This window comes from Colobus angolensis, unplaced genomic scaffold, assembly GCF_000951035.1.
Source record: "Colobus angolensis palliatus isolate OR3802 unplaced genomic scaffold, Cang.pa_1.0 Scaffold403, whole genome shotgun sequence".
Lineage (NCBI taxonomy): Eukaryota > Metazoa > Chordata > Mammalia > Primates > Cercopithecidae > Colobus > Colobus angolensis.
Genome location: NW_012117411.1, coordinates 1,429,752 through 1,456,734, shown reverse-complemented (window position 1 = coordinate 1,456,734; position 26,983 = coordinate 1,429,752). Strand labels below are relative to the sequence as shown.

General features: G+C 36.1%; 1 protein-coding gene across 3 annotated transcripts; it reads left to right on the top strand.

Moving 5' to 3' along the window:
• Positions 1-26,983, top strand: TMEM168 (transmembrane protein 168). 3 transcript variants are annotated; one of them, XM_011955939.1, is made up of 5 exons: positions 1-713; positions 7,080-7,165; positions 17,462-17,604; positions 19,692-19,966; positions 24,981-26,983. In XM_011955939.1, exons 1-5 carry the CDS (start codon positions 569-571, stop codon positions 25,526-25,528), a joined length of 1,197 nt encoding a protein of 398 aa, XP_011811329.1. In that variant the 5' UTR covers positions 1-568; the 3' UTR covers positions 25,529-26,983. The 3 variants fall into 3 exon arrangements, with proteins under 3 accessions (XP_011811329.1, XP_011811328.1, XP_011811330.1); XM_011955938.1 differs by having other exon boundaries at positions 284-713; positions 5,910-7,165; XM_011955940.1 differs by lacking the exon at positions 7,080-7,165 and having other exon boundaries at positions 453-713.

The window sequence follows — 26,983 nt, the reverse complement described above, 5'->3', positions numbered from 1 at the left end:
GGCACTATGCTAAGGTGATTTAATGTTTAGCAAAACCCGACATGTCCCAGCATTTGAGGAACTGAAGGGTTCCGAGGGCGGGCCTAAGGAGCTTGGGGCTTAGCTGGTTACAAAGTCATATATTATGCCATATATATTAAAGAGCAGCAACGCCTCCCGCAGTATTTACAGCCCACGCGTAGCAGTCCCGTCCGCCCTGTCCCCGTTTGGTCCAGCCCGAGGCGGTGGCCTAGATGCTTGATGGGCACTGTCAGCCTGATCTTTGGTGGTCTTCCCGCTGTATGTTCTCAGCCACTGATTCCAGGTCCCAGGAGTCGACTTTGGCTCGAGGAAGTCAGGCGCCTTAGGTGGGGCAGTTGACACTCGCTGAGCGCCTTGCTCACCTCGGTGCGCGGCGGCGAGCGGGTTTGGGCGGGGAGGGGGCCGGGCCTCGGGAAGGACGCGCGCCGCGCAGTTTGACCCCGGCGGCGTTCCGTACCGTCGCGGATTTTGGCGGCGGAAACATGGCGGTCGCGGCCGGGCCGGTAACGGAGAAAGTTTCCACAAACACTGGCATGTATTAGCGCATATGGCCTCCGGCCCTCGTTCCCCAAGGCGTGCCGCCTCCCTGTTCTCAGTCGCAGGCCGAAGCCTTGTGTGCCCGCCCTTTTGGTTTGGTTTTGGAACTGATTCCGAGGTTTGGGAGAGCGCGTTGGTGGCGACGGCCGAGTCAGGTAGGGAGAAATGGATGGACGGCAGGGCGGCGAGATCTAGGTACAGACACCGCCAGGGCTCCGCGTGGTGGACCCCAAGCTCCGCCCAGCCGGCCTCCCAGGGCCGGGGTAGGATACCTGACCCTGGAGGAGTTGACAGTGGTGGTTGGAGATTGGAGGGTATGGGAGCGCTTCTCCGTACCTTGCCGGGGTTCCCCCTCTACTGGGCGCCACGCTGTGGTCGCGTTCTCCCGAGGTAGAGAATGGTGGAGAACAGCCAAGCTCCTTGTCGGACCTCCCACATCTCGCTAAAAGGAGGCCGAAAGGGAGAGAAATTGCTATTGCTGCTCTAGTGCCGAGGAGTTTAATATTCGAGATACCATTTTCCTCTTATGAGATGGCTCAAATAGTTATCAGTAACTCAGAAGCGAAGCACTGAAATTCCCTGGCCCTGTTTTTTCAGTGTAGTTGTTTCAGCCTTGACACTTCTAGATGGGACAGAACGTTTCTGAGTGAAAGATAATGCAAGTGATACGGTATGCCTCAAGTCATTCCCTAGAGGTAGGACATGGAGAGAGAATTGGTTTGGAAGAATTTGGGTGAATTAAGACTGGTGGAAAGCTGAAAGAGAAACCAAACATTTATGGAATCTCCCTTAGTACTACCAGTTATTAGTTGTGAGATATTAGCTAAGTTCTGTATTCTCTTTATGCATTAATAAGTGTCCAGTGGCGACCATTGTTGTTGAATGTAGTTATTTCTGTATTAATCTTTATTTTTCAACAAGCATTTATTGAATACCTTCTTGATGCCGAATTTTTGCTAGTCACTGGGTGTACAGTATTGAAGACAAACCCTCAGAGATCTTTTGATCTAGTGGGAAAAGCAGACATGAAATAAGTGATGGTATGTAACAGAGAAAGTACGGGGGTCATGTAATGGGGAGGGGGCAAGGATAATCTCTTAAGAAAATGTTTTATCTGAGACCTGAAGAGTTGGAGTAAGCCAGGTGTGAGCACTGGGGTGGGGCCAGGAGGAGGAAAAGGAGTGTACCTGGCTCGGGAATAGCATTTGTGCAGTTTGTAATTGAAAGGTCAGTAAGTTTGGAAAACAAAGGGTGAGAGGAAGAGTGGTAACAGATGAGGCAGGAGAGTTATTCAGGCCCAACACGGAGAGCCTTATAAGGCGTTGAAGGAGTTTTGACTTTATTGTTAAGGGTGATGGGACGCCATTGGAGCATTTTACATAGTGGAGTGCTACATTTTGGTTTTAAAAAGTACACTTCTTAGAGAGGGCAAGAGTGGATATAGGGAAATGAGCATTTTACATAGTGGAGTGCTACATTTTGGTTTTAAAAAGTACACTTCTTAGAGAAGGCAAGAGTGGATATAGGCCAAAATCGGTATGGTGACCCTGGAGACGAGAAGTAGAAACACTTAAAAAATGTTTGGGAAGAATAGTAGACAGGACTTGGTGAGGGTTAAATGTAGATGATGGTGGAGAGGAGGGTTAGAGTAGTATGTAAGGCTTTATTAAATAATCAGACTCTGGCAGTGATTAGTTAATTTTTCCCATATGCATACTGAATCTTCTATGCTCCATTTTAATCTACCTCTGGAATAATTGTCCATTGAATCATTAATGATGGCAAACCAATTGAAAAGGATTGTAATGTTTTTCTATTATTCTCTAACTCAGGCTGTCTTTTGAAGAAGATCAGAATGGGGAAAGACTTTTGTAAATTAGCCATTTAAAAACAATCTGCCATGTTGATTTTGATCCGTCAGAAGGTAACTGCATATATTGCATTATATGGATGCACTGTACTTGACTAATTTTTTTTTTTTTTACATGTTTACATTTACTTTGTTTCTAGGTATTTACCTCTGTTAACAGTGCAGAACAGAGCTGGTGCTTCAGTTTCTATATAATATATGTGTGCACTTGAGAGATAATAATTGAAGACATAGAAATAAATGACATTGCTTAGAGAAAGTATGTAGTGAGAGAAAAGCCTAGGTTTGGGGTTGAACATTACAAAGGATGGATTGAGAATGAAGAGCCTTCAAGGAGACGGAGGAGGGGAAACCAATGAATTAAGAAAAAAATCTGGAGACTTAGTCTTTGGATGCCCACGAAAAGGAATGGTTTGGAAAAAGAGAGAAGTCAACAATGTAAGTTTGTTTAAAGAATATGCAGGATACGGCCGGGCGCAGTAGCTCACGCCTGTAATCCCAGCACTTCGGGAGGCCAAGGCCGGCGGATCACCTGAGGTCGGGAGTTCGAGAGCAGCCTGACCAACATGGAGAAACCCTGTCTCTACTAAAAGTGCAAAATTAGCTAGGTATGGTGGCGCATGCCTGTAATCCCAGCTACTTGGGAGGCTGAGGCAGGAGAATCTCTTTAACCTGGGAGGCTGAGGTTGCAGTGAGACGAGATCACTCCATTGTATTCCAGCCTGGGCAACAAGAGTGATCCGTCTCAAAAAAAAAAAAAAAAAGGCCAGGCGCAGTAGCTTGTGCCTGTAATCCCAGAACTTTGGATGGCGAGGCCGGTGGATCACCTGACGTGAGGAGTTTGAGACCAGCATGGCCAATATGGTGAAACCCCATCTCTACTAAAAATACAAAAATTAACTGGGCATGGTGATGGGCTCCTGTAATCCCAGCTACTCTGGAGGCTGAGGCAGGAGAATCACTTGAACTCGATAGTCAGAGGTTGCAGGAGAATCACCTGAACCCAATAGTCGGAGGTTGCAGCAAGCCGAGATCCTGACACTGCACTCGGCCTGGACAACAGATCGAGACTCCGTTCCCCCAAAAAAGAGTATGCAGGATACTGAGTGAAAAGTACCCATTGGATTTAGGAATTTACAGGTCATTTCAGCACTTAGCAGAGCAGTTGTGTGGTGGGAAACACCATTTAGTGGTTTGAAAAGTGAGTGGGTAAGAAGTAAAGCAACTACCTCCCAGTTGTCAAAAGGACACAAGATTGAGTTTCATATAGGATATGGGGATGAGCAAGGATTGTTTTTGTTTTGTTTCTTAACTTTTTTGGTATTGTTTTTAAAAGAAACAGGTTTATAAATGTTTAAATACTAATAGATAAAAGAGTTTGCGGAGAGGAGAGAGTCTGATGTTCTGGAAGAGGCAGAAGGAAAGATGCACAATATGGCTGAAAGATTTAACCTTAGAGAGAGAAGCAACAGCCTTCTTTCCTTATATTTGTACATATAAGCAGAGATGGGTTTGTGGACTTGGGAACTCAAGTGAACTCCCTTTTGATGACTCTCTAGAAGGCAGAATCATCTGGTGAGAATGCAGCAGGAAGAAGTAGGGTATCAGAGATTTGAAGAGAGTAAGTAGGGTTTTGAGTAGTCACAAGAATGGAGAAGAATGTTGACCAGGGAAGGATGTTCCATGGATTTAGAGTGGTACTTTTTAGCCTAGTGTGTGATTGTTTTTCCCTCCTGTCCAGCAGTGTTCAGTAGTCTGAGCCCAGATTGTACCATCAGCTCTTTGAGGATAAATATTCTAATGTATTTGTTGAATTATTTTATAACACACAATAGTGATGTTTTTAAAAAACCTCAGTGCATTCCAGATTTTGTCAGTTTCTCACACTCAAGTTAAAAAGATAAACCAAAATATACCAAAGGAAGACATTTTCTTTAACATTATGTGGTACCTTAAGACATAAGTGAATACAAATTTAATTAAGGCAAATCAGTTGGAATACTTAAATAGACTTAGTTGTAAAAATTCAAAAAAAAAATGCTTGTTGAACATATAAAAGCAAAGTAAGTAATAATACTTGGAACTTCCCAGAGACGCTAAGGTTGCTTTAGTAACATTCCTCTCCAGCCAAATGAGTACTAAGAGTTGATTCTAGGTTCTCATATTTCTCTTGAGCCTTTTAGTGTACAGCTATTAAGAAAGTACAAAAATAAACTAATCACAAACTAGTATTTTTTGTTCGTTTGTTTGTTTTTTGGAGGCAGAGTCTCACTCTATCCCCCAGGCTGGAATCCAGTGGCGCAATCTCGGCTCACTGCAACCTCCGCCTCCTGGGTTCAAGCGATTCTCCTGCCTCAGTCTCTCCAGTAGCTGGGATTACAGATGCCTGCCACCACACCCAGCTAATTTTTGTATTTTTAGTAGAGACGGGGTTTTGTCATGTTGGCCAGGCTGGTCTCTAACTCCTGACCTCAAGTGATCCACCTGCCTCAGCCTCCCAAAGTTCTGGGATTATAGGAGAGAGCCACCATGCCTGGCCCTAGTTTCTTTTTAAGTATCTGATTGGGTTCTCTTTACATAGGGTTACCATGAACCATTGATCAGTTCTTTTGAAACAGTATACTAGGAAATTTTGAAGAATTATAATAGATGGTTAAATCATTTTTTGACTACTATCATTTTTTAGGTGTGACTTTTGGAAGCTTTAATTTCCTGGGTCCTCTAACAAATAATTGTAGTAACTTTGTTTAAGTAGAATTGAAAAGTTCTTCATTTACTTTATAATGACTATAGAATGAGCATTTCAGTTTTTCATTTTTGACTTGGAATTGATCAGGAATTGATTTCTATAGAGATAGTGTTTAGTAATCAGAGTAATTTAATAGAGGTAAAAGTACAGGGAGAATTATGGCTCAACTTTAGGGACTGAGTAACTTTAATTCTAGTGAGTTTATTAGTTAAACAATGTAAAGACCTTGTGTAACATTCTAGAGCTGCCTTGTAAAAAGATATAGGGGATATTTGGCAGGTAGTAATGGTTGCTGTTACTACTAGTATATAAAAGTGCTTTTCAAATTAGAGGTAACAATGAAGTCCTTCATTTGCTTTAAGAACTAAGTAGCTGTATGTTGTACCAAAACCCGCTACAATCTAAGCTAAAGCTAACATATCACATCTCCTTGTTGTTGAAAAACCAGATATTTAAACCAGAATGGATTAGGTGAATTCTTCATTATCTCTGGAAGAACAATTCTATTCATGCAGTCATAGCATATGATGAGTAGAAGGCACAGCCATGTCTGTTTGGATAAACTGCCAAGTTTTAAGCCAGAAACAGTAATCATTAAGATATTACAAATCAGGTTGTAAACTGGATTTCAGTTTTTAAACTGGATTTTTTCACTTTTTATATGCATCTTTATATAAAATAATGAGCAAATTATATAAAATTAACTCTGAAATATTTTCTTTTTCTTTTTAGATCACTATAAACAAAATTTCCACGAGAGAAAATGTTGAAATAGGAGTTGCGGATACACTGGATATACTGGATGAAATACAAGCTGTTAATTTTTGTAACGTGAGGGAAAAGCCCACATTGCTGGTTACATGTGTAAATCACTGCGTTACTGCTTTAGTCATTGTCTCTATTTAGCAATGACAAGACTGGAAGAAGTAAATAGAGAAGTGAACATGCATTCTTCAGTGCGGTATCTTGGCTATTTAGCCAGAATCAATTTATTGGTTGCTATATGCTTAGGTCTATATGTAAGATGGGAAAAAACAGCAAATTCCTTAATTTTGGTAATTTTTATTCTTGGTCTTTTTGTTCTTGGAATCGCCAGCATACTCTATTATTATTTTTCAATGGAAGCAGCAAGTTTAAGTCTCTCCAATCTTTGGTTTGGATTCTTGCTTGGCCTCCTATGTTTTCTTGATAATTCATCCTTTAAAAATGATGTAAAAGAAGAATCAACCAAATATTTGCTTCTGACATCCATAGTATTGAGGATATTGTGCTCTCTGGTGGAGAGAATTTCTGGTTACGTCCGTCATCGACCCACTTTACTAACCACAATTGAATTTCTGGAGCTTGTTGGATTTGCCATTGCCAGCACAACTATGTTGGTGGAGAAGTCTCTGAGTGTCATTTTGCTTGTTGTGGCTCTGGCTATGCTGATTATTGATCTGAGAATGAAATCTTTCTTAGCTATTCCAAACTTGGTTATTTTTGCAGTTTTGTTATTTTTTTCCTCATTGGAAACTCCAAAAAATCCGATTGCTTTTGCATGTTTTTTTATCTGCCTGATAACTGATCCTTTCCTTGACATTTATTTTAGTGGACTTTCAGTAACTGAAAGATGGAAACCCTTTTTGTACCGTGGAAGAATTTGCAGAAGACTTTCAGTCGTTTTTGCTGGAATGATTGAGCTTACATTTTTTATTCTTTCAGCATTTAAACTTAGAGACACTCATCTCTGGTATTTTGTAATACCTGGCTTTTCCATTTTTGGAATTTTCTGGATGATTTGTCATATTATTTTTCTTTTAACTCTTTGGGGATTCCATACCAAATTAAATGACTGCCATAAAGTATATTTTACCCACAGGACAGATTACAATAGCCTTGATAGAATCATGGCATCCAAAGGGATGCGCCATTTTTGCTTGATTTCTGAGCAGTTGGTGTTTTTTAGTCTTCTTGCAACAGCGATTTTGGGAGCAGTTTCCTGGCAGGTAAGCTTATTGTTTGTCCATCAACCCCAATGATATGTAATAAAATGCTAACTTCAATAATTGAAATTAAAGTTGTAAGGTCAAGTTCCTGATTTCAAAAGGATATTCATATTTACTCTTATTTAATTTTGTTCATGGAATTGAAGCACTGAATGTGTTTCAAGAGGATAATTTGTTTGATCTTTAGCAAAGAAGTACCAAAATGTTATGAACACTCAGCATTGAGATGCCTCCCACTTCCTGACTGTTCATTAGTGAAACATTCATCGATTAAAGAGTCTTAGAAAACTAACATTTGTAAAGTATTTAAAGATAGTATTCTGATCCTTTCATTATACCCATGAGGAAACTGAAAGCCAAAGAAGACACATCCAGAGTCACTAATACTGGCAGGAACAAGGTTACTTAATTTCTGTCTATTCCCTGGACTCCTCACTGTAACATGTTTCTTTTATGTAGCCATTTCTCTGAAGATTTTATATAAAAGGTGTTAGATATATAACTATATATCAGTTGCTTAATTATAGATTAGAGGTTATCCTAAGAAAGAAAACATGGGTTTCACAGTAACTTTGCTGCCCAGAAATGTTTTCTAAAAGGTTCTTGTAGACAAAGACATTTGTACAGTTGGAGTTTGCATCTGCAGTATTAACAAACCCAGTCTTCCATTAATTGAGCATGTATTGACTATGCACTATATGCCAGGCACTGTAGTGGGTGCGGAAGATCTCAGGATGTCTGTCAAAGGTGGCACAGTCTCCAATGGGAGGAGGAAGAGGCTGGCATGTAAACAAACAATTATGATTACAGTGTGATAAATACTATAATCTGTGTACGTCAGGCTGGGATGTGGGGCATAAAGGAAAGTCAGCTCTGCTTGGTGCAGCTCTCTGTAACAGTTTGTTGCTGCTGAGTGATTTCTAGAAGTGTGTTTTGAAGAGGGAGATGTGGAGGCTTGCCTGGACATGGTGCTTTCTAGTCACCTGGGCTAGGGCAGGGATCCTGGTGGGAGTCAACCAAATGAGGAAAACATCTTGGGTGTGGCCTGAGGATATTGTCCTTACTTTGCTCTACTTGCTAGTGTTGGGTACTATCAGAATTATGATGATGATGTCTAAAACTCAAGCATGAGTTTTCCTCCCTCTTCCTTGCCTCTCTTCCTGCTAGCTCCTTTCCCAGCCCTAAATACTTTTTCTTTTCCAAGTCAACCTCATCCATGCTGGATGCCATTCCAGGCTGTCAAATTCTGTTAACCAAAATATTACTATTTTCTTGGTCTCCAAACTTTTTCTTAGCTAGTGGTCTTCAGATATGGTGTGTACCACTGGAGGTACATAAAAACTTTCCAAGGAGTCTGTCAGCAGAGATAATTTTAAGAGCATCAGTTTCCTGATTTTCACCTTCGATTCTGCTCTTTCCTAAAGTTGATCTATTTGAGAATCCCTTGATTTAGATGTAGGGTGATAGCATTGTGGTTTTAATTTATGTCTCTAATGATTAATGATGTTGAGCATCTTTTTATGTGTGTATTAGCCATTTACTTTGTTGTTTCAATATTCACATCTTTTGCTTATTTTAAAGCTGGGTTATTTGTCTTGACTGAGTTTTAAGAGTTCCTTATGGCCGGGCGCGGTGGCTCAAGCCTGTAATCCCAGCACTTTGGGAGGCCGAGACGGGCGGATCACGAGGTCAGGAGATCGAGACCATCCTGGCTAACACGGTGAAACCCCGTCTCTACTAAAAATACAAAAAAAAACTAGCCGGGCGAGGTGGCGGGCGCCTGTAGTCCCAGCTACTCCGGAGGCTGAGGCAGGACAATGGCGTAAACCCGGGAGGCGGAGCTTGCAGTGAGCTGAGATCCGGCCACTGCACTCCAGGCCGGGTGACAGAGCGAGACTCCGCCTCAAAAAAAAAAGAGTTCCTTATATATTCTGGATACAAGCCCTTTGTCAGATAAATGATTTGGAAATCTTTACTCCTGGTCTGGCTTCCGTTTTTATTTTCTGAATGATATTTTTTGAAGAGTTTTCAAGACTAAAAGTTTTTAATTTTACGGAATCCAATTTATCCACTTTTTCTTTTATGGGCTCTGCTTTTAGTAGCTTATCTAAGACGTCTTTGCTCAACACTAGGTCACAGTTCTTTCAAAAGCATTATTGTTTTAACTGTTACATTTAGGTGTATGATCCATTTTGAGTTATAGTATGAGATAAGGATCTAAGTTGTTTTTTTTTTTTAAATATATAAATGTCTCATTGTTCCCAGCACCATTTGTTGAAAAGATTAACATTTCCCCTATTGAATTGCCTTGGTGCCTTTGTTTAAAATCAATTAAACATAAATGTAAGGTTGTATTTTTGAGTTCTTTTGTTATACTGACCTGTATGTCTCCCGTTATGTTAGTACTATGCCACCTGGTGAGATGTTTTCTAATTTCCTTTGAAATTTCTTCTTTGACTCATGGGTTATTTATAAGTTTGTTGCGTGATATCCTAATATTTGGAAGTTTCTCACATTTCTTTCCGTTGATTTCTAATTCCATGTGGCTAGAGAACATTGTATGATTTTAGTTTTTTAGGCCACTTGCTTTGTGGCATGGCATGTTTTATTCCATGTTCACTTGAAAATAATGAGTCTTCTGTTGTTGGGTACAGTGTACTATAAATATCAGCTAGATTAAGTTGGTTGGTAGTGTTATTCATATATCTATAGCCTTGTTAATTTTCTGTCTAGTTCTGTAATAGAGAGATTAAAATCTCTATTATAGTTCCTCAATTGTCTACTTCCTTTTTCAATTATTTTTTTTTTTTTTTTTTTTTGAAGACAGAGTCACCCAGGTTGCAGCATAGTGGCATGATCTTGGCTCACTGCAACCTCCGCCTCCTGGATTCAAGTAATTCTCCTGTCTCAGCCTCTCAAGTAGCTGGGATTACAGGCACCCGCCACTAGGCCTGGCTAATTTTTGTATTTTTGGTAGAGACGGGGTTTCACCATGTTGGCCAGGCTGGTCTCTAACTCCTGACCTCTGGTAATCCACCTGCCTCAGACTCCCAAAGTGCTGGGATTACAGGTATGAGCCACTGCACCTGGCCCCCTATCTGGCCCTTTTAAGAAAAAGTTTGCCAACCTTTTTTCTAGACCAGTGTTTCTCAGTCCTCGGTATGCATGTGAATCATGTAGGGATCTTGTTAAAATTCTGAAGATTGGAATTCAGTAATTTTGGGGAAGAACATGAGACTCTGTGTCTCTAAAAAATCTTCAACGTGATGCAAACACTTCCGGTCACCAGCGTACTCATTTAGTGGCAATATATTCATTTAGCTATTCAAGACCAGTGTAAATCTACATGAGTTGTGTCTGCATTCCCCAATTGTTTGCTATTTGGAAACTGCTGCCCATGGCATAGGCATTATGCCTTAAAGGTAACTAAATTTTTTTGACTTAATTTAACCAATCCTCTGTAGAAAGATTTCAAACTCTGCTCTGCCCAGTGTTCTGTGAGATGTGAGTGTACTCTGAGAAAAAAATGTTCAAAGTACAGAAAGAAAAACATTTCCAAACTAACTTGACCGTGAAGTCCTTGCTCTACCCTCATTACTTACATTACACACCTCCCCACACCCATACCTTTTAACCTCTATGTGAAGCATAATTTGGGAAGTATCTGCTGAATTTATACATGTTCCAGACCTCTTAAATAATGAAAGAACCAGAAAATTATGTAGAAAGGCAAATAATTAAGAGCTTTGTTAGGACATGACTGTTTTGGGGATAACATCATCATTTAATGCAAATAAATTCTGAGGGCTCTCTCAGATTGTTTAAATTGGATTTTAATTGATTTTTAAAATTGAACTATTTTTACTTATTTCCTAAATGATACTAAGTTTTTAATATAATCTAAAACCATTTGTCATATTTCTGTGAGAGTAATACTAAGGTACTAAACCAATTTTTCTCACTGTCCCATTAAAATATCCTTCAGTCTATTTTCACTAGAAAAACTGTGCCACTGATTAGGTGAGGGCAGACCCAATGTGCCAAGAAAAAAATGAGGAATTAAAGAAGGCTTTGAGCAGATCAGTTTGCCAGCTATGACAGAATCTATGAAAGTAGACATAGACTGAAATCAAGAAGTGTAGCCAGGAGCAAGAGATAAGGACTTGGACTAAGGTGACAGAGAAAAGGGCTATGATAAGGATAAAACTGAGAGTATTATCAGAGGAAAAACTAGTAGATTTTGTTGAGAAGTAAATTTAAAGCGAATTTTATATTAGTTGATAAAATGTAAAGTTGAAAGTTCGGACATGGTAGATAGTCAAAATGTTAAAAAGATGTTGAGAAACTGAAGAGAGCAGATAAGAATGTAGGATGAGAGCAGACATGATGATGGATCTCACTGAGGTAATGACCTAGTGGACATTTGGAATTTATTAAATACCTTATAGGTTTCTTTATTTTTTAAAATATATTTTTAGGGACTCAAATGTACTTTTGTTTTACTATTAGAGAAGTAAAAACATGCAAGATTAACATGCCTTATGGAGCACAGTTGTAATTTAGATCATAATTCCAAAAAATGAGTTTAGCCATTTTTTTTAAGGTTTTGCATATGAAAACTTTTGGGTTTTGTTTTACTTAACATAAAAATTTTTTTATTAAGGAAAAATTTACATATAGAAACATTCACCTTTTTTAGTGTGTAATTCTGTGATTTTGACAAACACATATATTTGTGTGACCGCCACTACCACAGTCAATGTGTAGAGCAGTTAAATCACCACCAAACTTCCCTCTTGCTTCCTTGTAGTCAGTCCTTCTCCCAACCCCCAGGTACTTGGCAACCTGATTTGTTTTCTGTTCCTAGAAATTTTCCTCTTCCAGAATGTCATATTCATAAAATCATTTAACATTGTAGTCTTTTGAGCCTGACTTTTGTTTTTGAGACAGGGTTTTGCTCTGCAGTGTGGGCTAGAGTACAGTGGCACAATCATGGCTCACTGCAGCTTCGACCTCCTGGGTTCAAGCAGTCCTCCCTGCCTTGGCCTTCCAAAGTGCTGGGATTATAGGTGTGAGCCACTGCACCTGGCCCTAAGTCTGATTTCTTACTTACATCATTTGAGATTCATCTGTGTTACTGTGTGCCATCAGTAAGTTAGTTACTTTTATTGTGAGCAATATCCCATTGTATGGATGTTCCAGTGTATCCCTTACCCAGTTGAGAGACACTGAAATTATTTGTCGTTTTTTGGTAATTATGAATAAAGCTGCTATAATCCTTTGTAGACAAGGTTTTGTGTTAACATAAGCTTTTATTTTAGTGTGATGTGGGATTGCTGGGTCATGTGGAAAGCATTTGTTTTAACTTTATACTGCCATACATATGTATTTCTAATCTACAGAATAAGCTTGTGACATAAATTATCTATGCATATATTCCAGAAATCAAGACTGAAAAGGTTAATTAACTTATTCGTGTACACATAGCAAGTGGCTGAGCTGGGATTGAACCAAAGTCTAACTCTGAAGCTTGGGTCCTTTCCACTATGCCCTACTTCTTCTGCATAAAGAAGTCATTTGACTTTAAAATTATACAGTAGTCTTCATAATGTTCTTAAATTTCCTGAACCAAGCAAAGTTTTGAAAGTTGCCTGTGGTTTCTTAAAGCTAGATTTCTCACAGTCTCTCCATTTATATATTGCTGCATTTATGTATTCTGTTTCTTAGTTGGGCTTTACTTTCTTTAGGCTTCTATGTATGTTTTCCAAATCTGGTTTGCATAAGGTGACTCATAAAAAAATACTTCTAAACAAACAAGCCGTATATGTTTATGTAAATGTTACATTTTAAAAACGACATTGCATAAAGAAATTTTGTTCCTGTTACCTGAAAAATTTTAGGATATGAAACGTTGAATACTTTGACCGTGACTTGAAAGCCCAGCTGGATAGAGATCTAATAACTAGTAACAACTTTTATTCAAAGGGCATTACTTACAGGTTGTTTATTGGTCTTCTTTTGTGCTGAGTTTGTATCTGCTCTGAAATATGAGCCATGTCTTAAAATTTGATAGTGAGCTGAGGATAATTTGGAGAAGCAAAGGAGAAAAAGTACTTATAGGCTTTAATCAATTGATCTTATTTGTTACTTGGAATTAAGGTGTAAGGAGTACTCCAAAGTCACAAATGACTTCTAGATTGAAGCTATAGAGTAAAGGTTTGCAGGCCAATAAAATTGAAGCTCTCTGAAAGTGGCAAGTGGATAAAACATCCTAAATGTATTTTGGCTTCCCCTGGACATACTTGCCATCTGTTCAGTTAAAATTATGAATTTTTGTATTGCCAAAACATTAACTTGTGCGTGATCTTAATAGAATATTTAATACTGTTTTTCTAAGCTTGCTTTTTCAAAATAATCTAATAGAAGTGCTTAATGATTTTTTCCTGATAAATTTGCTTTTTAAAAATGTATGACAGGGCCAGGCACGATGACTCATGTTTGTAATTCCAACAGTTTGGGAGGCCAAGGCGGGAGGATTGCTTGAACCCAGGAGTTTGAGACCAGCTTGGGCAACATAGGGAGACCTCGTCTCTACAAAAATGAAAAAATTAGCCAGGCATGGTGGTGCATTTGCCTGTGGTCCCAGGCTACTTGGGCGGCTGAGGTGGCAGGATCACATGAGCCTGAGAGGTCGAGGCTGCAGTGAATTGTGATCATGCCACTGCACTCCAGCCTGGATGACAGAGTGAGACCCTGTCAATCAGCATAAAATTCTCAGTTTCTAAGATTTTTTAATATAAAAAGCAAGTAGTAACAGATCATCTGTTATTTATGAATTGTGACAGTAAACCCCCGAATATCTACTTATTTAGTCCTACTGTATCAAATATCATCATCAGTGTTACATAACCAACATTAGGGTGTTGAATAACAGCAATATCAATTAACATTTTAATTGGAATTTTGGATTATTAGGCTTTTCATTTAAGTCATCTACAAATTGATTGGCAATTGAACTTTATCATTTGCTTAGTTTGCTGCTAAATGAAACCGTTCAATACTTTTTCTAATAGTAAAAACATACTGAAGATGAGAAGCACTGGTTTAGAAAAAATATGTAAATATATAAAATGTAATAGCCTGGAAATCAATCATCAGAAAATTGGAACTGATTCCATTTGTAAGAACAGAAACATAAAATAAGTTTTAAACTTATCAAACTTTTATTTTAAAATTACTGTAAACCTCAATGTAGGTTATAAAGGAAGACTTGAATAAATGGAAGAACACACCATACTTCCTGGGATGAAAAGACTCGATGCTGGGCCTTGCAGACATTTGTATACATAGAGGAAACTGTTTTCAAAGCTGAGCTGCACTTTTGGCCCCCTCAAGAGTGGCAAAAATAAAAGCCAAGCCCAGGGCCTCCAGAAGTGAGATCTCTGGTAAATTACCTCCCATTTTACGCTTACACAGTGAAAGAAGAGGGTGGAGCCGTGTGTGTTATAGCCCTTTCATGAACTTGCTTTCTGCCATTGTGTCCTGTTGGTGGTTCAACCTGGGATTCAGTGGTCAAACCCGGATTAAGATATGTAGACTCGTGATGTCCGCAGCTCTCTGGAAGAAACAGTTGTCCCTAGGAGAAAGTGTCATTATCTAGGCCTAAACTTAATAATAATGTAATTTTTATATCCATCGTTCAGCTTATAAATTTAACCAGGTACACACACACACACACACACACACACACACACACACACACACCACCAAGCGCAAGAAGCAGCAAAATCAACAGACAACAGAAAAAAATCTTTAGGTATTGGAATTATCAAACAGAAAACCATCATGCTAAGTTGCAAAAATAAAAGGAGAGATCAGGACATAATGGTAGTATACTGGAAACTTTAAAAAATGACAAGGCAGATTTTAAAAAGAACTAAATAGAAATTTTAGGATCAGGAAATAAATTATTTCAGTGTTACAAACATAACATTAGACAAAGCTGAAGTGAGCATTAGTGAACTGGAAGATACAATTCAGAAGAAGCTATACAAGAAGCAGCATGAAAGAGGAGAAGTATGGAAAATAGTGAACAGAAGGAAAGGAAAACACTCAGGATATGTTAAGAAGATCTCATATTTGTTTGATTAGAGTCCCAAAAATAGAGGGAAGAAATGAAAGCCAAAGGACATGTGAAAGGATAAAAATAGACCAACAGAACGGAAGAAGAGAGACCAAAAACAGATCCGTGAATACTTATGACAAAAGTGGCACTGTAATGTGGAGTGGTTGATATTTTCAGTAATTTCTGCTTGGACAATTGAGTGTTTCTGTAGAAGAAAAAATTGGGCCATTATCATAAAATCAATTATATTTGGACTATAGATTTAAATGTGAAAGGCAAAACAATAAAGCCTTTAGAGGATAATGTTAAAATATCTTCTTAATGGTTGGATAGAGGGATTTTTTTCAACAAGGCATAAAGTGACTATATTATAATTAAGAACTCTTGTTAAGCAAAAAACAGCATTAAGGTAGTCACAGAGTCACCAGCAAAAGACTTTCATTTAAACTGTGTTCAGAACCAAACAAAGCTAAATCAATGAAGAAAAGGTCAACCCCATAGAAAGGTGGGCATAATATTTAACAGTTCATCACAGATGATACCCACGTGGTGAAAGGTACTTAACCTCATTAATAATCAGAACTTGATATTCTAGTTTTGGTATAATGGCAACCTGTAAGCAATTTAAATACCAATAATAGGATCCACCAATTAAAGTTTTATATGTATTATAGGAATGCCATTTGGTCTTTACAAGTGACTTAGAGTTATGTAAGCTTAGATTCAAATGTTCACAGATTAGGTATCCCATTTCGGTAAAAAAAAATACACATGAATATGTATTTGTGAAAAATACATTGCATGAAGTCTGGGAATATTTCAGAGTAGTTGTGCGTATAGATGATGGTATTTGGAATGATTTTAATCACATATCTTTTTTACTTATTTGTATTTTATAGTGTTTCTAAATGGAGCATGTACTGTGTTATTTATGTCATTGACAAAATAGGATGTACCAAAATAGGGCAGTATATTCATTTTTCTATTGCAGGAATACATTTTTTAATTAAATTTTGATCAAATGAACCACCCCTTAGTGTTAAAAGCATGTGTTCATGCACCTAGGCATATAGTACGTGCAGTAGCAATACAGAAATAATGTGATAGTTTAATATTCTAAAGGTATGTTCAAGTGACTATCCATTTTCTTTTCACTTAAATGAGTCTTAATTTTTTCTGCTTTTTCACTGCGGTTAATATCTGATTGCCTTCTCCTTATTTCTTCTGCCTCTCTACTTTCCATTCTGCTTTTACAATGCTTATATGTCCTTAAATTTTCTTCTGTTAAAATTTTGATTGCACATCTAGAGAATTCAGTGCTTTATAAGGTAAACTATATCATATAAATGGAATTCGTTTTTATAGCTTTAGATCTTAAATTTCCTTAAGAATTTATACAGAAAGAATGTAGAAATAATGTAATCATTTAATATTCTAAAGATATGTTCAAGTGACTGTCATCCATTTTCTTTTCACTAAAAATGAGTATTAATTTTTTCTGCTTTTTCATTGCAATTGATGCCTGATTGCCTCCTCCTTATTTCTTCTGCCTCTCTACTTCCCATTCTGCTTTTACAATGCTTACGTGTCCTTAATATTTTCTTCTGTTAAAATTTTGAATTGGTACATCTAGACAGTTCAGTGCTTTATAAGGTAAACTATACCATATAAACGGAATTAGTTTTTAAGCTTTAGGGTCTTAAATTTCCTTAGGAATTTATTTTCATAATTTCACGGGGAAAAAATGAGCCCTTTCTAAAGTACCCTTTTTGATAAAGTAAATAAATCTGTTATTTGAAAAATGACATAGGCACATGGGTTTTAACAAGATATTTGTTATCTGGCATTTTCTCTGTCATATCGAAGAGTGGTTTTGGGTTTTTTTTTTTTCTAGTTTGGATAGGATGTTATTTGACAAATCTTTTTTAAAAATGATATGCTGTGTTTTGCCACAACTTTCAAAAAAACAGAGATAAATTTAGGATTTATTGCACTAGTTAGCTCGTCCGTGTATACTTGCCTGCTTTAACTGAACATTGTTTTTAGATCATTAATTGTTCCTTTTATCCTTTTTGAAAGTAGAAGCTAAAAAATGTAAATCAATGTGCATGTATGTAAATATATACACATATGTACGTGTACTATGTAAACATGTTTTGGATTTCTTTTAGCCAACAAATGGAATTTTCTTGAGCATGTTTCTAATTGTTCTGCCATTGGAATCCATGGCTCATGGGCTCTTCCATGAATTGGGTAACTGTTTAGGAGGAACATCTGTTGGATATGCTATTGTGATTCCCACCAACTTCTGCAGGTACAGTAATCTGGTATAGTTAGTGGTAACTATTCAGTTCATAACATTTTCTTAATATTTATAATTTATATGAATAAAATATAGCTCCTTTTCAAAACCGTATTTTCAAAATACAACTTTTGCGTTTCTTCCAGATTTTTAACAAACTTTATTCCAAGTGATGCTATCTTCAGAGTTCAATTGAAATATTTTGATAAATATGATAAGCTTATATTTTAGCTAGAAACCATAAAATATTCATGTATAACTTTTCTGAGGAAAGATCTTACCCTAAAGGGAATATTTTGTTTAAGAAAGTGTCCTCTGGCCAGGCGCAGTGGCTCACACCTGTAATCCCAGCACTTTAGGAGGCTGAGGTGGGCAGATCACCTGAGGTCAGGAGTTTGAGACCAGCCTGGCCAACATGGTAAAACCCCATCTCTACTAAAAATACAAAAATTAGCCAGGCGTGGTAGCAGGCACCTGTAATCCCAGCTACTCGGGAGGCTGAGGCAGGAGAATCACTTGAACCTGGGAGGCGAACGTTGCAGTGAGCTAAGATCGCACCATTGCACTCCAGCCTGGGGGACAAGAGCAAGACTTCGTCTCAAAAAAAAAAAAGTCCGAAACAACATAGTGAAATATAATAAAATGTGCACTGGGCCTGAGAGGCTGGAGGTCTAGTTCTGTGTTACCTTCGGTACATTAGAACTCTGAACCTTATTATCTGTCTTTACCTAAAGACATCATTCCTGTTCATCTGACAGGAATGGTATGAAGAACTAAAAAAAAAAAAAAAAAAGTGAATGTAAAAACACTGTGCACACTGAAAAGTGCCATACAAATACTAGGAATTCAGAGGATTGGCAGTGAAGTTTAATAAATGTTTATTGCAGTTTTATTCCAAAATAAATTTTACCCACAAAGGTGGTGACATCTGTATAAATCTGTAAATGTGCTACATTTTGTTTTTTATTTTATAGCTAAATACCTTTAAAATAGTTATTTGCCATAAATGAATTCTGATGACAGTTTTCATCACACTTTCCCTGGGGGAGGGGAGAGTTGAAGTAAAGTTTTTTCTCTAATTTCAAGTATTTAACATAAAAATCTCCAAATAGACTATTTGTAGGAAATATTTTCCTTCATGTTAAAGACTTAATCAAAAGTAGAAGGTTCAAGAACTGAGGGAAACAGATTTGGAAATGTCCCATAAAGTGAGAAATGACAACCTTGTAGAAAGAAAGAATGTGTGGAAATTGTAATATGCACAGTTAGATGTTTATTACATTGTAATTTTTTTAAATGTAGTGCTTACTCTTTTGTGACTGTAATTTTAAAAGTTAGTAGAATACTATTGATGGTACATGAAGCAAAATCTAAGGTTTTCAAAAATCCTGACAGAAATCCCTTTTCTGGATAGGAATGATGGTTTTTTCTTTCTCAATATTAATGGTATTTTGCTAGTTATAAAACTTGCTTTATCTACTAGAGTACCGTTTTATATTTGTTCCAGGAGCAAATCTAAGTCCAACTAGTGTTCAGTATAAAGCAATGGACCTAAATTCTAATAACTTTTTAAATGCCTATTAATAATTTCTTCTATTTATGTACCTTAAGTTAATGAAATTTGAACACAATTTTTATAGACTTTTTCAATACAGAAATATATAATTAAAATATTGCTTTTATATTTTGTGTGTTATAATATTTTTAAACAATAGTTTTTTTAATAGTCCCCACCCAGATGTTCTTGAAACAGTGTAATCCTGCTTTTAAAAAGCCTTGTCCAATATCTGTCATGTAAGAAAATACAAATAAGGAACAAAGAGTAGTACTATCTACATTTGGAGGTATTATCCCAGCTTTTAATTTGATTATTGTTTTAATGATAGTGAGTATTTAGAAACCAGGTTTTGATTTTCTAAGCTTAATTCTTAGTACTATAGGAATTTTAGAAAGGATGCTTTTTTTAAAAAAGCCTGCCTCTTAGCAGCAACTATATTATAACTGATTCTTAGATAATCAGTTATAAATGACAGATGAGAATGTGATACAGAATGAATACTTCTTAAACACCAAAATAATTGTTTTTTCTCCTACTTCAGTCCTGATGGTCAGCCAACACTGCTTCCCCCAGAACATGTACAGGAGTTAAACTTGAGGTCTACTGGCATGCTCAATGCTATCCAAAGATTTTTTGCATATCATATGATTGAGACCTATGGATGTGACTATTCCACAAGTGGACTGTCATTTGATACGCTGCATTCCAAACTGAAAGCTTTCCTCGAACTTCGGACTGTGGATGGACCCAGACATGATACGTATATTTTGTATTACAGTGGGCACACCCATGGTACAGGAGAGTGGGCTCTAGCAGGTAAACTCACCTTTGGCAGTTTCACTATTGTAAAGATACACATTTATATGTAGAAATCTGTACTTCACACACAATCATTAAATTTCCAGGATTCTTAGTTTACTGAACTGTACATATGACTTTAATTTGTTTGTCTTTGCTCTAGCATCCCTGTTTAGCCATCTCTAATGATAAGATTCAGAAATATGTCTTATAGTGATTAGAAGGAAAAAATGATTTGAGACTTATAGTTTCCCTGAAAATATTTTCAGAATTGCTAAATATATTTTTCAGAAGCTGATAAACTTCGTTGACTAGTATTTTTAAGTTTTGAAAAGTTATGGATGCAGATTTCAGTAGTCCTTCACATCTGTAGTTTTATTTATGTTTATAAAGCTCACCAATTTTAAACAGCAGATCATGTAGTATGGTGGGAGTAGCATTTAGGTCAGGAGACCTTGGTTCTGGTCCTAATTTGCCACAACTGTGTTATTTTAGGCAAGTTAATTAACTTCTATTGGCTTCCGTTTTCTCGCCTGTAAAATAAGGCGGTAATTTTAAATGATCATTGAATTTTATTCTAAGGTACAAAATTCTGTAGGGATTGTTTTGCATTTGAAAAATCATAAAATCACTTTGGTTTACATGCATTATGGGAAATAGAAAACTTCTTAGTTATTGCCAAGAGAGAAATGAGATCTCTTTATATAATATATAAATTTATCAGGCTTTCCAACTATTAATAGAGAGTAAGTCAAGGGCTTTGTTTTATGAATTGTTACTTGCTTAGGACCTGTAACAGAGCCCAATACATAGTAGAGGATCCTTAAGTAGCTGATAGATGAAATCATTGAATAAATCATTAAAAAAGAAAGGTAATTTTCTTATTTTAGATTAGAAATAGTTATTTTAGATTTAATTACATGATTTTTTTCCATAAAAGAGTATAGATGTTTTAAACCAAGAATGTATAAATAATAAAATAGTCATGAATAAATTGGAAACATTCAGGATGAAGAAAAAGATAAGTAGAAGTAGTATGGAAGGACAGAGGCAGAGTTGCCAATATAAGAACTCCAGAAAGAAAGAAACAAAAGGTTAAGGTAGAAATGATTTTAAACCAGTGTGATCTCACTAATTTCATGTCAGATTTGTAACTGGAGTTTTTATCATAAAGAGAAATATTTTTTTGAAATTTTTCTTTTTTGCAAATAAATATTGAATAACTCAGTGGCCTTCTAGTAGAAAGACGAGCTAATATTTATTGGACACATTTTAAGCATCAGCTTACTGTACTTAGTACCTTACACACATTGTTAATCTTTATGTGAAATCCTTTGAGATGGATACCACCACTTCTGTTATCTTCATTTTTGAAAGGATAAAATGGAAATTGTAAGTTGTTATGCAACTTATGATTTAAGACCAGATCTGCCCGGTTCCTAAAGTGTATTTTTCCCCCCCACTGTACCATGTTGCTTCCAAGGGTGAAAGCCGTGATGATAAAGAAATGGCATGTTCTGGTTAAATGGATATTTTTGTTAGCATGGGTCACCCATTTCAAAAAATTAGAATGTACAAGACTAAAAGATGTACTGAACATTAAAACTACTTGAATATAGTTTATAAAATCATTTATTTGACTATAACTTTTTAATTACAATGTAGAAAACATCTTTTTAACCTTTATGGCGACTTCAGTTTCAGGTAAAGTATAACATTCTGTGTATTCCAACTCAGAGCACAAGAGAAAGCTTTAGTCAATTAAAATAGTCTTTACAGAAATAGAATTTTAGATCTAAAAGTAGGGATTACTGAAAACTTACTATAATCCTTATAATAATAAACTCTACCCAGATCAAATGGAAAAAACAGGGCTAATTTTTGGTGGCCATGCATATATCCCTAGTTATTTTAAAGTGTTATAAGAGAGTAATTTTAGAAGTAAGTTTTTTGTGTGTGTTTATATGAAAGATTTATTACTTAATGGAAACACTTTTCAAAAAGTTTGCAGTTTTCTTAAGTAATTTAAAATTCATTAAGTATTTCTTAAAGATAGCTATGGAAATCAATTCTAGATGTTCATTTACTAATTCTTATATCAGCGTTTTATTTTTCTAAGAAAATAAAAAAATAAACACTAAGATACACACATATATGTATCAGTTTTTCTAAATTTTCATTCATCATTAAGTTAGGAATAATTTTTGAAGACTTTAAGAACTCTAAAATAGAGTTGTATTTTAGGTAAATGTTTAGCAGTTACATTCTAGAATTATGTCTTTATAATTTTTTTGAAGTATGCTACCAGTAAATTGACCATTACAGAATTAATCTGTTAGTTAAGATTTGTTCTTGTGTAACTTTGAGAGCTTATTATAAGAAGTTTAAAAAAATAGAGAGAGAAAGCACACTGATCTCCCTTCCCTGAGAAAGGTAGATTTTATCTTATAATTCAGCAACTGCACACTGTCAAGCCATGGCCTGAGGCATCTGGCATACTTGTGGGTAGTCATGTTGAACCAGGCCCAGAAAAGCCTGCTTTTCAGTTAGTTCATGCCCTGACCTGCTTTAGACATAACCCTCAAGGGCTGATTCTGCCTCACAAATAATATTGAATATCTCTGCTCTGAGGAAAATGCTTTAATCTATTCCAAATTACATGACAAAGAGCTTTAAGCTCTGCTAATTTATTAATAGTTGGGTTTTTTTTGTTTTGTTTTGTTTTTTGTTGTTTTTTGAGCCGACTTTAAAATAGGAAACATCACAACTGGATTTTAGTTGGGTTAGCAAGTTAGTAGCAGACCCAGTATTAATATCACTGTGGGAAAGAGAATCTATATTTGCCCTTTATCCCATATGTACTTAGAATATGTAGTCTTCTTATATTTATAGAGTTTCATGATATGGAACCTAATATTTTTGCCTCTGCTTGAGGATAGAAAACAATCACGGTAATTACAAGAGAGACAGAAATAAATGGAAAAAAATGTACATAATTTATAAAGTAGTTTATTACAAATAAAGCCTTTAAAAAGCAGTCTCAATTACTTGACATGCATCAGATGGCTGTTATCTTAGATAGATGTAAGTACTTTGAATCTGGGCCAAAAGCCAAATGTAGCATAGAACCTATTCATAGGAGAAAGCAGAGCAAAAGAAGAGAAATCATTTAGAAAGCTTTAATGCTGCCTAAGTCTCTTGTTGATGTCTAAAGAGCATTTATGTAAGAGAATTAGGGTAGAATATGCTAAAGAGTATTTATTGAAATAGTTGTGGATGGCATGTTGGGCAATGATGTTCTGTGGCAGATGGAATTTATATAATAGTTTTTGTAATCTGTGTCATCCTCTGATCTCTAGAGAAATTTAATAGAGCTGGCAATAATGGAGAGTTAACGTTTGACCATTTTTGAAAGGAAGGTATCAGTGGAATAACACATTAGTAATATGTGGAGACATGTACTGAAATACTGTCTCTGAGATAATATGTGTGAGTGTTAGAGCCATTAATAAAACAAGTTTATTTTCATGTTCTTAAGCTATTGTGGGCTGATTAATAAAACATTAATCAATTACACATAAAGAATATGATAGAATCCCAATTCTAAAGGATTCTCTCTCTGGTGGTGTCCATTTTTAATGGTGAAACCTAGAGGACAGCTAATTTGGGGGAAATATGTATTCTGGAGTTAGGTTGTTGGATCTGGTGCTGACAGATTGTAAAAGTAACTTATGCTCAATGTAAAAATTTCAGAAAAGTATTTTAAAAACCACCTGGAAGTGAAACACCTAGCAATAGCTGCTGTTGTAATTTTTGTAGATGCCCTGTCATGCTTTTTCTAATACATTTGCTCATCAATAAATTTTTTTATAAATATTTTGTTATAAGATTTCCTCCTAAGGTTTTAGGACATAGTTTATTTCCATTTCCCAAATGGGAAAGAAGTCTTTTTTGTAATTTTTTGTCCCTATGTCTGTTCTTTTCTTAGGATAGATTCGTAGAATTGGAATGATCATTATCAGTGTACCATTGAGGCAGGGCCAAATGAGGTGCAGGTGGCAGTTGCCTCAGGCACAAAACATAAGGGAATGCCAAAAAACTCAATAATCAAAATGAACATTTTAATGTAGTACACTTAAAAATCAAAATTAATGCAAAAAAGATCCACAATGATCTAGATGTAAAACCTGTAGTCAGAAGTTTATTTACTTTAGAACTTTCTGGGTATATATTTTTTTAATCCCTTGTTCTTCAGCTATAAAACTGATTTAAATGTAAATCTGTTCTTAAACTCATTCTTGTACAGGTAGGAATAGGGTTTATTTTCATTCAGTAGGTACCTACGTATGAGGAAGAGAAGGAAACAATGATACAGAATGGGGGCCAAACTTTTTCTGTAACGGGCCAGATATTTTTGGCTCTGTGGGTTTAGATCCCTGTTGCAGCTATTCAGCAGCTATTCAGCTCTGCTACTTTAGAGCAATAGCAGCCATAGACAGTGTAAATGAATGAATGTAGTTATGTTCCAATCAACTGTTATTTATGAAAATAATTATATGAAACTTAAATTGCATAAAATTTTTACTGTCACAAAATATTCTGATTTTCTTTCAACCATGTAAAAATATAAAATCAACTTTTAGCTTTCAGGCCATACAGAAAGAGGTGGCAGGCTAGATCTGGTCCATGAGTTGTAGTTGCTGCCCCTGGTATAGAATGTTAGCTTTTCTGTATAGTTGTTTTCACTAAATACAAAGTATTTTCTTAATTTATACTAGCAGATTCCTTTTTATGTAATTAATACAGATTTTTTTTTTACCTGAAGTTGAAAATCTGTTGTAAAAAATATCTTTTCAAAAGATACTTTGAAAGTGTCATTTAAATACTTTATTTTTTGCTTATTTAATTCTAAGAACTTAAGGAAAATACATGTAAGATGAGTATGTTCCCACTAGGAGAAAATGATTAAGAGGGTTTTCTTAATGAGAGGCTGCAGAAATTATTGCTGCATTGAACTTTCTCTTGTTCACAGGTGGAGATACACTACGCCTTGACACACTTTTAGAATGGTGGAGAGAAAAAAACGGTTCCTTCTGTTCCCGGCTTATTATTGTATTAGACAGCGAAAATTCAACCCCTTGGGTGAAAGAAGTGAGGAAAATTAATGACCAGTATATTGCAGTGCAAGGAGCAGAGTTGGTAAAAACAGTAGATATTGAAGAAGCTGACCCGCCACAGCTAGGTGACTTTACAAAAGACTGGGTAGAATATAACTGCAACTCCAGTAATAACATCTGCTGGACTGAAAAGGGACGCACAGTGAAAGCAGTATACGGTGTGTCAAAACGGTGGAGTGACTACACTCTGCATTTGCCAACGGGAAGCGATGTGGCCAAGCATTGGATGTTACACTTTCCTCGTATTACATATCCCCTAGTGCATTTGGCAAATTGGTTATGCGGTCTGAACCTTTTTTGGATCTGCAAAACTTGTTTTAGGTGCTTGAAAAGATTAAAAATGAGTTGGTTTCTTCCTACTGTGCTGGACACAGGACAAGGCTTCAAACTTGTCAAATCTTAATTTGGACCCCAAAGCGGAATATTAATAAGCACTCATACTACCAATTATCACTAACTTGCCATTTTTTGTATGCTGTATTTTTATTTGTGGAAAATACCTTGCTACTTCTGTAGCTGCTCTCACTTTGTCTTTTCTTAAGTAATTATAGTATATGTAAGGTGTTGGGAAAAAACATTTTATAATGAAAGTATGTAGGGAGTCAAATGCTGACTGTAAATGCATAAGAGATGTTAAAAATAACACTGCACTTTCAGGAATGTTTGCTTATGGTCCTGATTAGTAAGAAAACAGTTGTCTATGCTCTGCAATGGCCAATGATGAATTACTAATGCCTTATTTTCTAGGCATATAATAGTTTAGAGAATGTAGACCAGATAAATTTGTTTACTATTTTAAGAAAACTACCAGTTTACTTACAGAAGATTCTTTTTTCCAAACAGTAGGTTTCATCCAAGACCATTTGAAGAACTGCAAACTCTTTCTCTTAGAAAAGAAAGAAAGAGGGCTGCCTAAAATAAACAAAATTTGCTTCTACTCCATCACATTCAGATGTCTTGGTTGTGACCTATTACCAGTGTAGCAGAGAACCCAAGTTACATTTTAGATCGAAACATTGTTTATGTAGGTATTGTTAAAAGGCTAGCGCCTACAAATTGCCCTTTCATGCTTTGGTCAGGGGGCCCTGAAAACTGGTAATATTAAGAGTCTTTCTCAGGGTAACTTAATGTTTTCTTAATGAATAATGTTTCCAGCTACAAATTCTTCCAATAAACTGTCTTCCTTTTTGAAAAGTACTCTCATAGAAGAAATTTAGCAGTTTCTCATTTGCTGACTCAATCTGTTTTAAGTATTCAGAAAAGATTTTGATCCCTATTGAGTTAATGCTCTGCCATGAAAATTATTTTTCTGATCCTTGTTAGTGATAACATTTTTTTTCTAATGAAAGTCAAAGGATAGGAAACAAGTCATTTCTCTTCTTGTATACATGTAATGTATTATGTAAAAAAGTATTCATATTGGCAATTTTAGTTAGGCATAATAGTGTGGTTGTAATTTTTAAAACTTAGTGTTTGTCTGATTAAAGCAGGCACTGATCAGGGTATCTCCTAAGACGTAATTCACTTCTAATTCCTTTCCAATAATTATTACATTCTAAATTTTCATCTATGAGAAATAACAAGGGAATAGAACTAAATTGGAGAATAATCTAATCTTCATTGTTTAAATGGTTTGACTTCTCACCATTGAAGCCATTTTTTCTAGCCTCAGAAAGAGGAAATAATGCCTCCACCATTTTCTACCTGGTGACTTGAAAATTGAACTTTTCAGTTAGGAAGAAGAGTCGGGGAACTTGTATACCACTATCTATCTATGCAGCATTGTTATAGTCCAATTATTTCTGTGTTTTGAATATGATCTTCCTAATGCTCTAAATAAAATTTTGTTAAAAATTAA